Source organism: Microcaecilia unicolor, chromosome 1, assembly GCF_901765095.1.
Source record: "Microcaecilia unicolor chromosome 1, aMicUni1.1, whole genome shotgun sequence".
NCBI lineage: Eukaryota > Metazoa > Chordata > Amphibia > Gymnophiona > Siphonopidae > Microcaecilia > Microcaecilia unicolor.
The window spans coordinates 113,832,698-113,848,218 of NC_044031.1; the positions used below are offsets into that span (position 1 = coordinate 113,832,698).

A 15,521-nucleotide genomic window follows, 5' to 3' on the forward strand; every position below is an offset into this window, starting at 1 on the left:
TCGTTTTTGAAAGAGAAAAATGTCAAAAATGTCATAAAGCAGCATTTGGACAAATTTCTTCTCAAAACATCCAAATCGACATTTTCAAAACCTATTTTGCAGATATTTATCTATTCAATTCGTCTGCAGTGCATTCATATAACAAGAGGGCATGTCAGGGGCGTTTTGGGTGTGGGCTTAGGACATTCTAAACACTTGGGCATTTTACATCTATAATAGAACAAAACAAAAACGTCTAGTGTTGAAACTTCAACGTTTTGATCTAGACCTGTTTTTTAGAACGAATAAGGCACAAAAAGGTTCCCTAAATGACCAGATGACCACTGGAGGAAATCAGGGATGACCCTCCCTTACTCCCCCAGTGGTCACTGACCTCCTCCCACCCCTCAAAGATGTGATTAAAAATATTACTTACCAGCCTCTATGATAGCTTCAGATGTTATATCCCTGGAGTAGTGTAGTGGTCGGTGCAGTGGACTATAGAGAAGGGGACCCGTGCCCATATCTCACTCTACCTGCCACACTTGTTGTGAAAACTGTGAGCCCTCCAAAACTCCCAAAAATCTACTGTACCCACATATAGGTGACCCATTCACCCATTCCCTCAAGGCTCACCACTATCCCCAACACTCTTCAACATAATGCTGATTCCTTTGGCCAAGTCCTTATCCAATCTAGGCCTTAACCCGTTCATTTATGCTGATGATATCACAATTTGTATTCCCTTCAGACATGACCTGTCTGAAATCACCAATGAAATTAATCTTGGTCTGAACACCATGAACTTATGGGCAAACTCTTTTCAACTGAAACTGAATACTGAGAAAATGCACTGCCTTATCCTTTCAACAAAATAAGTCCAAACCTTCAACTCTAATCACCCCAGATCTTACTCTCCCAATCTCTGAGAGCCTAAAAATACTTGGTGTAACAATTGATCGCAACCTATCACTTGAAAGCCGAATAAATTCCACTACAAATAAAATGTTCTTCTTGTTGTGGAAACTTAAACGAATTAAACCTTTCTTCCCGAGAGAAGTATTTTGTAATCTAATACAATCAATGGTATTAAGCCACTTAGACTACTGCAATGGAATTTACGCAGGTTGTAAAGAACAACTTACAAAGAAACTTCAGACCGCCCAAAATTCTGCAGCCAGATTAATTTATGGTAAATCCAAATTCGATAATGCTAAACCTCTTCGAGAGAAACTGCATTGGCTTCCAATTAAGGAGCGAATCGCCTTCAAAATCTGTACCCTAGTCCACAAAATTCTTTACGGAGAAGCCCCAGGATACATGGCCAACTTAATTAACCTACCTTCCAGGAATACATCCAGATCATCCTGTTCATACTTAAACCTTCATTACCCTAGCTGCAACGGCCTCAAATATAAATCCACGTATGCTTCCACCTTCTCCTTTATTAGTACTCAACTATGGAATGCACTGCCAAAAGCTGTAAAAACTATTCACAATCATCGTAATTTCAGGATATAGACCAGCTTATTCAGAAAGGCCTAGCCCAAGGATTCAACATACATCCCTACATCCTGCAACACAGCAAATTAATGACCATTTTGGACACTCTTTACCTTCCCTCCTTTTTCCCTGTAAACTCTGTTCTTCTGATGCACCCTGATCACTACACTATATTGTATTTGTATATTTACCGGATTGGCGATTGCCTCTACAGTTTGATGTAAGCCACATTGAGCCTACAAATAGGTGGGAAAATGTGGGGTACAAATGTGTTAAATAAATAAGGGCTAGTGTAGCGGTGTACAGTTGGGTACAGTAGGTTTTTGGTGGATTTTGGAGGACTCAGGCAGACAAGATAATGGGGTAATGACGAGATGTGTACCTGAGAGCTTTAATGTGATCTATAGCAGTGCCCCATTGCTGTCCTGGGATGTCTGAGTTGCCAGTCTACTAGGATTGCTGGCTCCTACATCCCAATAGCTTGATTTTGTGCATTTTGCACTTGGACTTTTTTTTATTTTTTAAATAGACCAAAAAGAGAAATGCACAGAGCACAAAACCATGTAGCATGTGGCCATTTACAAAAAAAAAAGTCATATCAAAAATAGCCCTTTTATATCTTAGTTAAAAATACTTCCACAAGGGGGCACACTGAGACCATCAGTGAAGCTTTTTCATAACTGGTATCATCTTTTTTTCCTGATGTGTTGAATTTACATCATTCAGTCATATTTCCATCTGTAGCCATCTGTTTCTAGAACTTTTATTCCAGAGCTAAAAAGAGGATGTAGACCTTTTGGCTGAGTACTCTTGGCATCTGTTGTACTTTAATTATAAATATGTACTACTATTACTAATCATTTCTGTAGTGCTGCTACTAGACATATGTAGTGCTGTACACATTATCCCCCGGATTTTATATATGGTGACTAAAGTTGCCATGTGGCCAAATTGAGCGCAAAACTTAATTGTTTAACAAGCCAATCAACACCGATAATTGGCCACTAACGAGCAATTATTGACATTAATTGGCACTAATTAGAATTTATGTATGTAACTTTCTCAGCGTATTCTGTGAAGCGGTGCGCGTAAATTCTAATGCACGGATCTCAAAAGGGAGCGAGGCCAAAGGAGGGGCATGGGCATTCCTAAAAATTATATGCACTGTAATGGAATACGTCCAATCCGTTCCTAAGTTAGGCGCAACCATTTATGCCAACTAATAGCTGCTACAAACGGTCACGCCTAAATTTTAGTTGTGGGAACTATGTGTATTTATAAACTGCACCTAACTTAAGGTGAGGTTTATAGAATAGCACTAAGTGTGTTTTTTTTGGCACCAATTTTTTAGGTGCCATATATAGAATCTGGTCCTGTATACAGGTACTTTCCCTGTTCCTAGAAGGCTCACAATATATGTTTTTGTACCTTGGGCAGTGGAGGGTTAAGGGGGTTGCTCAAGGTCACAAGGAGCTGCACTAGGAAATGGGAATAGAACCCAGGTTGCCAGGATTAAAGCCTGCTGCACTAACCATTAGGCTACTCCTCCAATCCTATGTGCTGATAGCTGCACTTAGGGCCTGAGTTACTAAGGTTTACCCTCATTTTGGGGCGTTTTACTAACTTGAGAAAAAAGGCTTACCGCAAAGTACGTTAAAGTGTTTTGCGATAGTTTGCCTGTCAAACACATGCTAATCACGCATTAACTATTTTGAAAACCTATACTTTGCTTTGGGTGTGTCATGGGTGGAGCACAGGCACAGAAGTATTAATCAGCTAGCGCGTTAGCATTAGCCAGTTAATATAGAGTTAATGTGGGAGCACTTACGACTTCCTAAATAGGAGGCAGTAAGTCCTCCTGCATTAACTTTTTACAAGTAGCACGTGGAAGATGTAATATTAGCACACAACCTGAAAAGAAATAATTGAATCCCCCCCAAAATACTGCCATGTTAGAAATGGGCTTATTGCGTGGGAATATCCTGCGTTAAAATGTGCTAAGTCCATATTCTAAAGTGGCTTAGTAAAACAGCTCTTTTATGTCTATGGAGAAAAAGTTTAATAAATCAAGCCCTAAAATGTCATTAAAAGTTGCTGAAGGCTGAGCTCATTAGACCATAACTCTCCTGTGTCACTCAGCAGTCTACTCCAGGGAACTCCATTGCTGTGGATTAGATTCCTGTTCCCACTGTTTTCTTGCTTTTTTTTTTCTTTTTTTGAAATTTGATCTTATCAGAAATGCTTTCATCCATCCATTCATTCATTCTCTCTTTCTCTCTCTCTGTCTATCACAGAAAACTGCATATCAGGGTACTATTACCATATTTTCTTGCATATTGCCTCAAGTAGCACAAAAACTTCTCATTCATTTCTAGTTCACATAACCTGTGTTTAGAAATTGGGTCCTGCCTGAATACTGTCGTATAGCCATTGTTGTAAGAGATGTCATTTTTACTTGTCGGATGAGGGGAGTATGAAGAAAAGCTGTGTGTCATGAACAATGCAAGAATATCTTTTATATTTGGAAGGGTATCGCTTCCTACTAGCTAACATAATCTTTCCAAATGTTAAACAAGGAAACTCTAGTGCTCAAGTCAGTGGTTTTGCAGATATAACAGAGAGTTTGGGGATTTTGAATATTCAACCAGTCCAGAAATCTGATTGAGGGGGTCCTTTTACTATGACACATTAAAAAGTGGTCTGCGGTAGTGTGGGCACATGTTTTTGGCGCACACTGGGCCATGTTTTCTTTTTTACTGGGGCTGGGAAAAAAGACATAAAAAAAAAATTAGGCAGTAAATGGCCATGCGCTAAAATTAAAAGTAGCGCATGGCTATTTACTGCCTGAGTCCTTACCGCCACCCATTGACCTAGTGGTAAGAGCTCAAGCACTACTTGTGCTGTAATCAGGCAGCCCATGACAATGTGGCCACGCTGCCAGTTACCGCTAGGAATGCCCCCGCAGTAGAAAACAGAAAATTATTTTCTACTGCGGGAAACAGCGTGCGCCAACTTCAAAACTACCGCAGGGTGCCCAGCCAGGGGCGTAGCCAGACTTCGGCGGGAGGGGGGTCCAGAGCCCGAGGTGAGGGGGCACATTTTAGATCCCCGGCGCCGCAGACCCCCCCCCCCCCCCGCCATTGCCAACCGCCACCACCACCAACAACAACTTTGACCCCTCCCACCGACGACCCTCCACCACCATCGCCTACTGTGCTAGCGGGGAACCCTAACCCCCACCAGCCGAGGTCCTCTTCTTCCAGCGCAAGGCTTCGTTCTGTTTCTGAGTCTGATGTCCTGGACGTGCAGGACGTCAGACTTAGAAACAGAGCGAAGCCTTGCGCCGGAAGAAGAGGACCTCGGCTGGCGGGGGTTGGGGTCTTCCGCCAGCAAAGGTAGGCGGCGGCGGGTTGACAGCGGGAGGGGGGTCAAGAGGGTAATCGGCAGGGGGGTCCAGGGCCAAATTTATGGGGGCCCAGGCCCCCGTGGCCCCACATAGATATGCCACTGGTGCCCAAGCTACCCCTGCAGTAGTGTCGATTTGGCGCGTGCTACCCGTGCCTTAGCCCTACCACTGCTTAGTAAAAGGGCCTCTGAGTGAATGTCAGGACTAATGCAGTCAGATAGAGTACTACACTAACAGTTCAAAGGAGATGTAGACAAGTATCACCACCACTGAGTATTATTGAGGTCAAAGACTGTAAATGCCCTTCACAGGAACAGAAACATGAGTTAGTGGATTTACTAATTTGCTTATATATTGTTTTGCACATTTCAGCTTGAATACAAAAAACAGTTTGAAGAAAGTAAAGGAATGTATAATTTTGCCTTGGATACAGCAGAGCAAATTCATCACAAAGAAAATGCAGTGCTCCAGAGCCAGGTACTCTATGCGCCAGATGCAGAACTGTGAAGGAACAAGACCACATTGAAAACTTCACACCAGTACAAACAGCTCAGCAGTGCATGGCAAACTGTCCTCATCTCTGCTTTTTTCCATTGGGTTGTCTCCTCCTTTCTTTGTTGACATTATCCTTGCTTACGGCTCTTGCTGTCCCCGCTTTGCTCCGTTTTTTCCCCCCTCATGAATAGGACTGAGGAAAAAGTTCCCATCCGGATCAGAAGGGCTGACGTTTTCTTCTCCAGCTCATTAATTTGTTTTCCCTTTTCAAGTAACTGTGGAAAGTTCCTCATTCCTGTTGTCTGCAGATGCATTTCTTCAGGGATGGAGCTAGGGTTGCCAGCACTCCTTTACAAGTATTGGTTGGTACCCACCCCCTGGGCCTTCTGCCCCTCCTCGGTACTCATTAGCACTGTCACCCTGCCTGAGCACTGCTGTGACGCCTTCCTGTACAAGCCCACACTCCAGTGCTGTCACATTCTGGCCCATCTGATGGTGTCCTGTCAGAAGGGGCCGGACATGCAGCACTGGACTACAGGCCTGGCAATTTTCTAAACAAGGTAAGCATGGGTAGGGTTACCATTTTTGGTCCTTAAAAAAAGAGGACACTTGCCCTGCCCTCGCCCACCCCTTTCACGCTCTCTCCCCACCCCTTTCCACACCTCGCCGTGCCCCTAGTTGCACCTCGCCCCGCCCCCTGTCGCATTTCCTCTCCCCCTGGTCACCCCCTCACCTCCCCTCCCCTCCATCCGGCCCTGTCACCACCTCTCCCCTTACTCACAATCTTCCCTGGTGGTCTAGTGACTTTGGGGCAGGAAAGAGCCCCCTCTTTCCTGTCTGGCACGCTGCTCTGCATCCTGTATGCTGCCTGTGACGGTCTCGGCGAGATTCAAAATGGCTGCCGAGAATTGAAGTGGCCTCGCAAGACTTCAATTCTCGGTGGCCATTTTGAATCTCGCCGAGACCGTCACAGGCAGCATACAGGATGCAGAGCAGCGTGCCGGGCAGGAAAGAGGGGGCTCTTTCCTGCCCCGAAGTCACTAGACCACCAGGAAAGATCGTGAGTGAGGGGAGGTCCGCCGCACGCACGTCAGCTTGCCCATTTGTCCAGAAAACCCGTCCGGACGCCCGGACATGTCCTCAAAAAGAGGACATGTCCGGGTAAATCCGGACGTATGGAGGGGCATAATCGAACAGAAACGCCTATCTCCATGGGCGTTTATCTCCGAGAACGGGTCCGTGAAGGGGCGGACCCAAGCGTATTTTCGAAAAAATTAGACGTCCATGTTTTATTCGCCAAGTTGTGAGCTGGGCGTTTTTGCTTTTCAGCGATAATGGACAATGAAATCGCCCAGCTCAAAAACGAATAAATCCAAGGCATTTGTTCGTGGGAGGGGCCAGGATTCGTAGTGCACTGGTCCCCCTAACATGCCAGGACACCAACCAGGCACCCTAGGGGGCACTTTTACAAAAACAGAACAAAAGGTAAAAGAGCTCCCAGGTGCATAGCACCCTTCCCTTTTGTGTTGAGCCCCCCAAATCCCCCTCAAAACCCACTGCCCACAAGTCTACATCATTACTATAGCCCTAAGGGGTGAAGGGGGGGCACCTACATGTGGGTACAGTGGGTTTGGGGGGGTTGGACGACTAAGCATTAAGCAGCACAATTGTAACAGGTAGGGGGGGATGGGCCTGGGTCCACCTGCCTGAAGTCCACTGCACCCCCTAACAACTGCTCCAGGGACCTGCATACTGCTGCCAGGGAGGTGGGTATGACATTTGAGGGTCAAAATAAAAAGTTGTGAAACATCATTTTTTGAGGTGGGAGGGAGTTTATGACCACTGGGGGAGTCAGGGGAGGTCATCCCTGATTCCCTCCAGTGGTCATCTGGTCATTTAGGGCACTTTTTGGGGCCTTATTCGTGAAAAAACAGGGTCCAGGAAAAGTGCCCTAAATTCTAGCTAAAAACGCATACTTTTGTCCCATTATCTGTGAAATGCGCCCATCTCTGTTCGGCAGATAACCACGCCCCAGTTCCGCCTTCGCCACACCTCTGACACGCCCCCATCAACTTTGTCCGCATCCGCGACGGAGTGCAGTTGAAAATGTCCAAAATCGGCTTTCGATTATACCGCTTTATTCGTTTTTGTGAGATAAACGCCCATCTCCCGATTTAGGTCGGAACTTGGGCGTTTTTCTCGTTCGATTATAAGCTGGATGGTAACCCTAAGCATGGGGCCATCCAAACATTGGCACCTCCCCCCACCCCGCCAGGCTTGCTTTGCTCCATAAGCCCTGCATTTCTTTACCTGAAATTCTTTTCAGAATGTACTATTCACTTGTCTTTTCTGCTGGGTTTTCTCACTTTATTTTTTTGCTTTCTCAGATTTGGCCATGTTAAGAGATTCTGAGCAGTGTGATTGGTTGTGATATAGGCCATTCATTTTTACTAACATTACTTTTTTCATAAACACAGTAGATGTAATTGGAACAAAATGGGAAACTAATGAAGACTTTTACCAGCTTGCACAAGAACTGTATGACTTGTTAATTACATTTTTCAAAAAGTAGAGATAATAGTATTTGTTAGAAAGTGTAAACACATTTTAAGGAAGGCTAGGTCAATCTTTTACCAAAATGTTGTAAAAAGACTTTTGCTTGTTGAATTGGGATCTCTGTGGCAGTTCATCTCTCTTTAGGACAGGATGAGTTACACTTTTCCTTAATTTCCTAAAGTTGAGCAAAGGTTTAATTTAATTTAGCTTTATGCATTGTAAGTGGATAATTTGTTTTAGGGACTTTAGAGGGAAGTTATCAACATGGGCTCAATTTAAGGGGTCCCTTTATAAAGGCACGCTGAAAAATGGCCTGCGGTAGTGTAGGCGCAAGTTTTGGGTGTGCGCAGAATAATTTTTCGGTGCATCTGTAAAAAGGGCCTTTTTTTCCCCACAAAAATGTACGTGTGGCAAAATCAAAATTGCCGCACGTTTATTTTGAGTCTGAGACCTTACCGCGAGTCATAGACCTATTGGTAAAGAATTTGAGCGGTACTGACCTATGTGTGTCAGATGCCACTTGGCGCGCATCCGCTATGCGCGTCCAAAATAAAAATTATTTTTCAGATGCACGTAGTGGACGCCCGCCAAGATTGAAATTACCGCAAGAGCCATGTGGTAACTGGGCAGTAACTCCAATTTGGTGCGCGTTGGGTGCGCGTAAGCGCCTAAGCGGCTTAGTAAAAGGGGCCCTAAGTTAGGTTATTTTGCCACAAGTTGTGCTATTTTAGCACAGGGTCTCGTTGCATAAAATGGGACCGTGTGTAAAATAGCAGGACTTCTGGTAAAAATAACCTGTCTAGTGGATTTTGATTGCTGGGAGGGGGATGTATATACCTTGTGTAAAGTGAACTCTAATTGAAGGGCTCATTTCCAACACCCAGTAAATCCATATTTGTTGCATTGGATTTAGAGGGGTTTAGAAATAGACTTTTCAATTGGTTGTTGCTTGTTTTTAATTGCTGTAACCCACTCTGAACAGCCTTTGGGCTGAAAGAGCAGGCTATAAAAATGTTAATTTAATTTAATCCTGAAATCCAGTAGCTTCCATATATGCTGCCAAAGACAGACTGCTGAATGCTTTTTTTCATTTCCACCTTCAGCTTTAACCATTTTGTTTACTTTTGTAATCCATAAAATAATCTGCACGAAGAGTACTATATTAATTTGTATTGTGACGAGTAAAACAAAATCACAAATAATCATTCCTAAAGGGAACCTTACTTATAATTGAGACCACTTCAAAGTTTATGGAAAACAATCAACAGAATCATGGTTATAGCTGCATAATCCCTTTCTGTAATTGGACTTTTAAACTTCAAGACCCTCAAATTACAATCATATGGGGGCTGGATTATCCTCAGGCACCACGATACCCTGGGGGTCTGTTAGGGCAAGAGGTCAGCGCTTTATGCTTCTAGAGTGGTGCCTTGCCCAAAGGAAACCAATTTTGGGCAATTACTTTGGCAGTCTCCTTATTCAACTTTGATAGGTTGGATGTTGACAAGTGTGACAGATTTATGTTAGAGAAAACTTGTGAATGAATGTCTTTGCTCAATGCTGTTGTATCATGTGACAGGCATTTCCACACACAGAGGCTTTATTAAAACAAGCATGGCTGGAAGATAGTTGGCTGACTAGATATTTGTTTTATAGGGGGTCTGCTGGCAGCAAAGCTCTGTTTCTATTTTTGTTTGTTTATATATTGTTAACTTGGAGAGCATGATAATCAATTTGTGCTCGTGTTAGAATGAGATAGAATGCACTAAGAACCCCTTTTACCAAGCAGCGGCAAAAGAGGGCATGTGCTGGCGTTGGCGCTTGGTTTTGATGCGCACCAAGGCCCCCTTTTACTGCAGCCAGTAAAAGATAGGTCTTTCTTTTTTTTTCAGGAAATGGCCGTGCAGCCAGTGAAGCACTTGCCACGTGGCCATTTGGGGGGGGGGGGGGGGGGTCCTTACCGCTACCCATTGAGGTGGTGGTAAGGGCTCCTGCGCTAACCCAGTGGTAACTGGGCAGCGCACAGTGCTGCATGATTACTGCCAGGTACACACCGGTACTACAAAGATAAAAATATTTTTTAGCGCTAGATATGACGCTCGCTGGGGGTGGGAACTACCGTCGGGCTGCTGTGGTAGCCCGGCGGTGCTTCCATTTTAGCGAGTGGTAAGCCTGCATTGGGCTTACTGCTACTTTGTAAAAGGGACCCTAAATCAAAATAATATGGACTGTTTGTTTTTTCAGTACATGTTAAAAAATAAATACACTAAACAAAAAGTGACAAAATTGAATGAAAGGACATTGCTAATATTTTGACATATAGGGATAGGTTCAGTAAATTGTGCTCAAAGTTAGGCACTGGGAGATCTATGCTAAGTTAGCAAAGGGCTCTCGGAGTAGAACAACCCAGGGACGTAGCTACATGGGGCCACGGGGGCATGGGCCCCTGTAGATTTGGTCCTGCCCCCCCCACCCCCGCTGCCAACTCCTTCAACTCCCGCCGCCGCCAGCCCTCCCCTGCCATCGGGTACCTTTGCTGGCGGGGGTCCCCAACCCCCGACACCTGAAGTCCTCTTCTCCGGCGCGGCCATGTTGCTGATCTGCAGGGGCAGGCTTCTGTTTCTGTGAATCTGACGTCCTGCACATATGCAGGACGTCAGACTCACAGAAACAGAAGCCTTCCCTTGTACGTGCAGGACGTCAGACTCACAGAAACAGAAGCCTGCCCTTGCAGATCAGCAACGCGGCCGTGCCGGAGAAGAGAAATTCGGGTGGCGGGGGTTGGGGATCCCCGCCAGCAAAGGTACCCGATGGCAGCAGCGGGGGAGGGCTGGCAGCGACAGGAAGAGGGTGTTGAAAGGGTTGGTGCTGGGGGGGGGGGGAGGGGTGTCAAAGGTGGTGGTGGCAGCGGGGCATTAAAAATGGCAGGGGGGAGCTAAAATATGCCCCCTCACCTCGGGCTCTGGACCCCCACTCCCGCCGAAGTCTGGCTATGCCCCTGGAACAACCTTTACAGAATGCTGAATTAGGGGTACTTTTTTCCAAGCTGTGGTAAAAAGGGCCCTGTGCTAACGGCGAGGGCCGTTTTTGCTGCGCGCTGAGGCCCTTTTTACTGCAGCGGGTAAAAAGGTTGAAAAAGGAAATGGCCACACAGTAAGATTTCACTTACTGAGTGGCCATGAGCACTTACCACCACCCATCGAGGTGGCGGTAAAGGCTCCTGCACTAATCTGGAGGTAACCGGGTAGTGCTTGGTGCTGCCTGATTACCACCGGGTTAGCGCTGGCAGAAATACTTCTGAAATATTTCTGGTAGCGCTGGAAATGCCGCATGCCGGAGGTGGAACTACCACCACCGGCGCTCGCTTTGGGCCGTGGTACCTCTAGATTGGCGTACTGTAAGCCTGCGTTGGGTTATTGCCGCTTTGTAAAAGGTACCCTTAGTGTGCATCTCACGCCTAACTTTGGTTACAAGCACTTACACCTGTCAAAAGCCACTGAAATGCTGGTGCCTAACTAGTGGCAGCTGGGCGCATAAATGATACTCTTCTATAACATTGCACCAAAATCCTGGGAACGCCCCTGGCCTGCAGTGCCACTCCTATGGTCACACCCCCTGTGGAGCTGCGAGCAAAAGAAGTTAGGTGCTCAGTTTATGGAAAAGGGGCGTAAGTCAGTTATGCATGTTACTGCTAATTAGTGCCAATCAGTGCTTGTTAAAGTCAATTATTGGTACTTATCTTCAATTAAGTGCCAATTTAGCGCCAATTAGCTAATTATGTTTATTCTATTCATAACTGCGTACCCAACTTTAGGCACCATTGATAGAATTTGGGGAATAGCTCTCTTCCAGTATACATGCTTGTTGCAATGGGTTTGATCCTGTTCTATATATAACCTGTAACATGTTTGCAGTGTTTTGTTATGGGTCAAGCAATCGCTATGCAAGACAAGAATTCTCTCTCTAGCTATTTGTGCATTCTGCTGGATGTGTTGTATTATTTCTTAGGTTAAGTACAAAGAAGACTATGTGAAGTCTAGAGGCAAGTCGATGCTTGAGTTTGTTGAAACCCCAGCATATCAAGTTTCTAAGGAAACACAAAGGATTCAAAGTCAGGTTTGTATAATTTAAAACAATATTAACTGTAGATGTGATGCACTCAGAGGGGGGAAGGGAAGTCCACTGCTGCTGCCCTCCGGTTTTGACCAGCTAAGGTCCCTTGAGCCATCTGGGTGCATTCTGTCTATGGATGGGGAAATTACTCCCAGGAGCATTCTGCACAAAAATAATTAAAAATTCTGCACAATTTAAAAAATTCTATGTGCAGTATTTTAAAATTTGTCAAAATTCTACATATTTTATTTATGATTTTTTTTGGGGGGGCACACAATTTCCCATCATAAGGCGCAACATTCCCCCTCAACTCTATCTTGTTCCAGATGTAGTTCTCTCATTCCACCCCTCAGCCTTCCCTGCCCCCTCAGTGTACTGTCCCTCTAGCTCCCCAGCAAGACCCCCGATCCTATATATCTCTAAGGTTTCTCCCAATGCACAAACACCCACTTCTCCTTCTCCCCAACCCCGCAAGCATATACTCCCCCTCACACTGTTACCCCAAATTCTCCTTTCTAGCCACCCCAATTCTTTTTTTTTATTTATGAATACAGCAGGTGACCAATATTACACATTATAAAGTCTGCTAAACTATGTTTATCAAAACGAAACAATAACCAATAAATGAAGAAGTATTAAAACAGACAAAGGCACCCCTTAGTTGTCTCTTATCTGAGGAAGAGCTAACAAGTTGGCCATCCAACTGTAAGTATTTTGTATAAATTTTCTAGACTCGAAGTCTAATTATTCCCCCAACAAATATCTAGTTTGCTTTAAAGATCCCTACCTCCATGGCACACACATACTCAGCTTGCTCCGGTGAACCCCCTCCCCAGCTTGCTCAAGCAACCCCCACTCCCATGGCACACACCTCCACCTTGCTCCAGAACACCCATGAAACGGCCATTTCCACGCCCATAACCATACCCCTTTTTGCCTGGGCGCGTTAGAAGTTAGGCACACTTCATTACAGAATGCGCTTAGTGAGTTTTGCCCATAAATTCTAATTATTGCCAATTATTACTAATTATTGCTTGTTAAGAGCTGTTACCAATGCTGATTAGCTTGTTAAGCCAATTAAGTTATGCACGTTTTTTATAGAATACGCTTGGATTTCAGCACGGATCTCTAAGAGCGCTATATAGAATCAGGGGGTATGTGCTAACAATGAATATTCAGAGGAGATAGTGAGCTATGTCCCATTGAATATTGGCATTCAGCCAGCCAGAAGCCATTCCTGGCCAGTTAAATAGCACTGAATATCAGCTAGATAGGCTTTAAAATTGGTACCTATGTGTTCAAAGCCCTAAGCATGTTTTTTGAATGTGTTGCTTATAAAATGGCTGTTCCTGCTGGACATGCTGGCTCTTAAGTGTGTATTTTCTTGTGTCCTTATATGTATTTTCGTAAAATGCCTCACGTTTAGCCAGCCTTTGGCAAAATACCCAGGAAACTGTGCACATTCTGACCTGGATGTCCCAATCCCACTTACAATCTGTATGCAAAATTATTCACCCCCTCCTATCTTCTGTCCTATAAGACATCCAGTCTCAGAATTTACTTCCCATGGTCCTATGCTCTCTTTGCAGACAGTGTTGCCAGGTGGGTGGTTTTACCGCCCAATTGGGCGGTTTTCCGCGACCCGCCGCGGGAAAATTTTGCCCGCAGCGGGTTGCGGTTTTTTGGGCTTTTGGGTCTTTTGGGCGGTTTTTAAAGCGGGTTTTTTGGCCGCGGGGGGCGGGGTTAGTGACGTTTTGGGCAGGGTTAGTGACGTTCTGGGCGGGGCCGATGAGGGGGAGGCGGGGCCGATGAGGGGGAGGCGGGGCCGATGACGGCGGGGGCGGGGGTGATGACGTGGGGGTGGGGGTGTCAGGGGCGGGGTTTGACTTTGGGCGGGTTTTGGGCTCGTTTGGGTGGGAAAAAATTTTTCCACCTGGCAACCCTGTTTGCAGAATGTGTTTTCTTTGAAATTCTGTCTGCTTGTTATAATGACTGTTTCTTTTATTAACAACACTTGATGAGCCCACTAACAGGTTGAAGTTCTTAAAAAAATTAATGAAGTGACATCATAGTCATAATATAAACCTCATCCAACAGACCACTCCACCTTTTCCAACCTCCAGTACCTCAAATTCATGCTCTGCCTCCTTCCAGTAAGCTCCTATGCTCATTAAACAACTTCCTTATCATCCTTCTAGACCAGTTAAGATGGTTTATGCCATGCTGTCAGCAAGTTTCTCCCCTCCCCCCAGTTTTACTCCTACTGCCTTCTCTAGGGTGAAGTTATTTAGAAGAACAAAGATTGCATGTCTTTTATCTTTTTTTTTTTTTAATTTAAATCTCTAAAGCAGCCAGGACTTTCTTTCAGCCATCAAAATATCAGCAGCTACATGGTAGAATAGGGAAAGATTATTTTTCTCAGAAAGATATACAACAGAGAGGCCATCGCTGTGGGGAGAGATGGGACCAGAGTAGTAAGGCTGGTTCCTGCTGCCATGCTTGTGATCAGGCAGATCATCGAGTGGATGAGCTTTGAGTAACGCTTGAGATCTATGGAGAGGGCAGCAGCCAGTGTACTTCCAGCTGTGGAAATGCAGCATTATATGGGGACCATATGCCTCCCTTACTTTATAGGTGTTATCTTTTTATTGTGTCTATCTGAAATTGGTTTGTAAATCTAAAGTCGATAGAATGAACATATAATGGTATGAATTGAGTTATTGTTGCTTGTCACCTTTGGGCCAACATAGCAGTGTTTACTTATGTTAACACAAACAGCAAAGGCTAGTTCTTCTTTTTCTTGTGTTTTACTTATATTCACATATATACTAGTTGCAGCCTGATTTAAGGGGTTTGTTCAGTAGCCTAATGGTTAGTGCAGTGAGCTGTAATCCTGGGCATCTGGGTTTGATTCCAACTGAACCCTGGTATAAATCCTCATTGCTAAATTAGGCACAGATCCTGCAAATTCCATAATACTACATGCAAATTCCAGACCTTCCCATGCCCCTTCCATTGCCACACCCCCTTTCAGATCCACATGAAAATATTTACACACACATCTTTATAGAATAGCAACTATAAAGCTGTACACATACATTTTAATTATTGCCAATTAGCAACAATAATTGGTTAGCATCCAGTTATCAACCCTAATTAGCTCATTAAACAATTAAATTGCACATACACTTTCAACGCACACAATTTTAGCACTATATATAGAATTGATGGCTAATGTGTACAGCACTGCGTACATCTAATAAAGCTATAGAGATAAGTAGTAGTAGTAGTAGTATTTCAATATTGAAACTGATTTTGAAGTATAAGTCATTGGTTTGGTTAGTGGGATTTATTTACAACTGATTTTAGGCTACAATACATGGTTCCAATATGGCAATCAGTGCTACTGGAGTGAGGGTGGGGCAGAGCTCCAGCTGCCACCTATTGTATGAAAACAGGAAAGTTTAGA

The 15,521-nt window shown here is 44.6% G+C and overlaps 1 protein-coding gene across 1 annotated transcript in view; it reads left to right on the forward strand.

The window, feature by feature from the left end:
* Positions 1–15,521, forward strand: part of NEBL (nebulette) — a 208,206-nt gene that overhangs the window by 103,643 nt on the left and 89,042 nt on the right. The window contains 2 exon segments of the mRNA XM_030201905.1: positions 5,261–5,365; positions 11,948–12,055. Of these exon segments, the coding sequence (XP_030057765.1) occupies positions 5,261–5,365; positions 11,948–12,055 (213 nt within the window).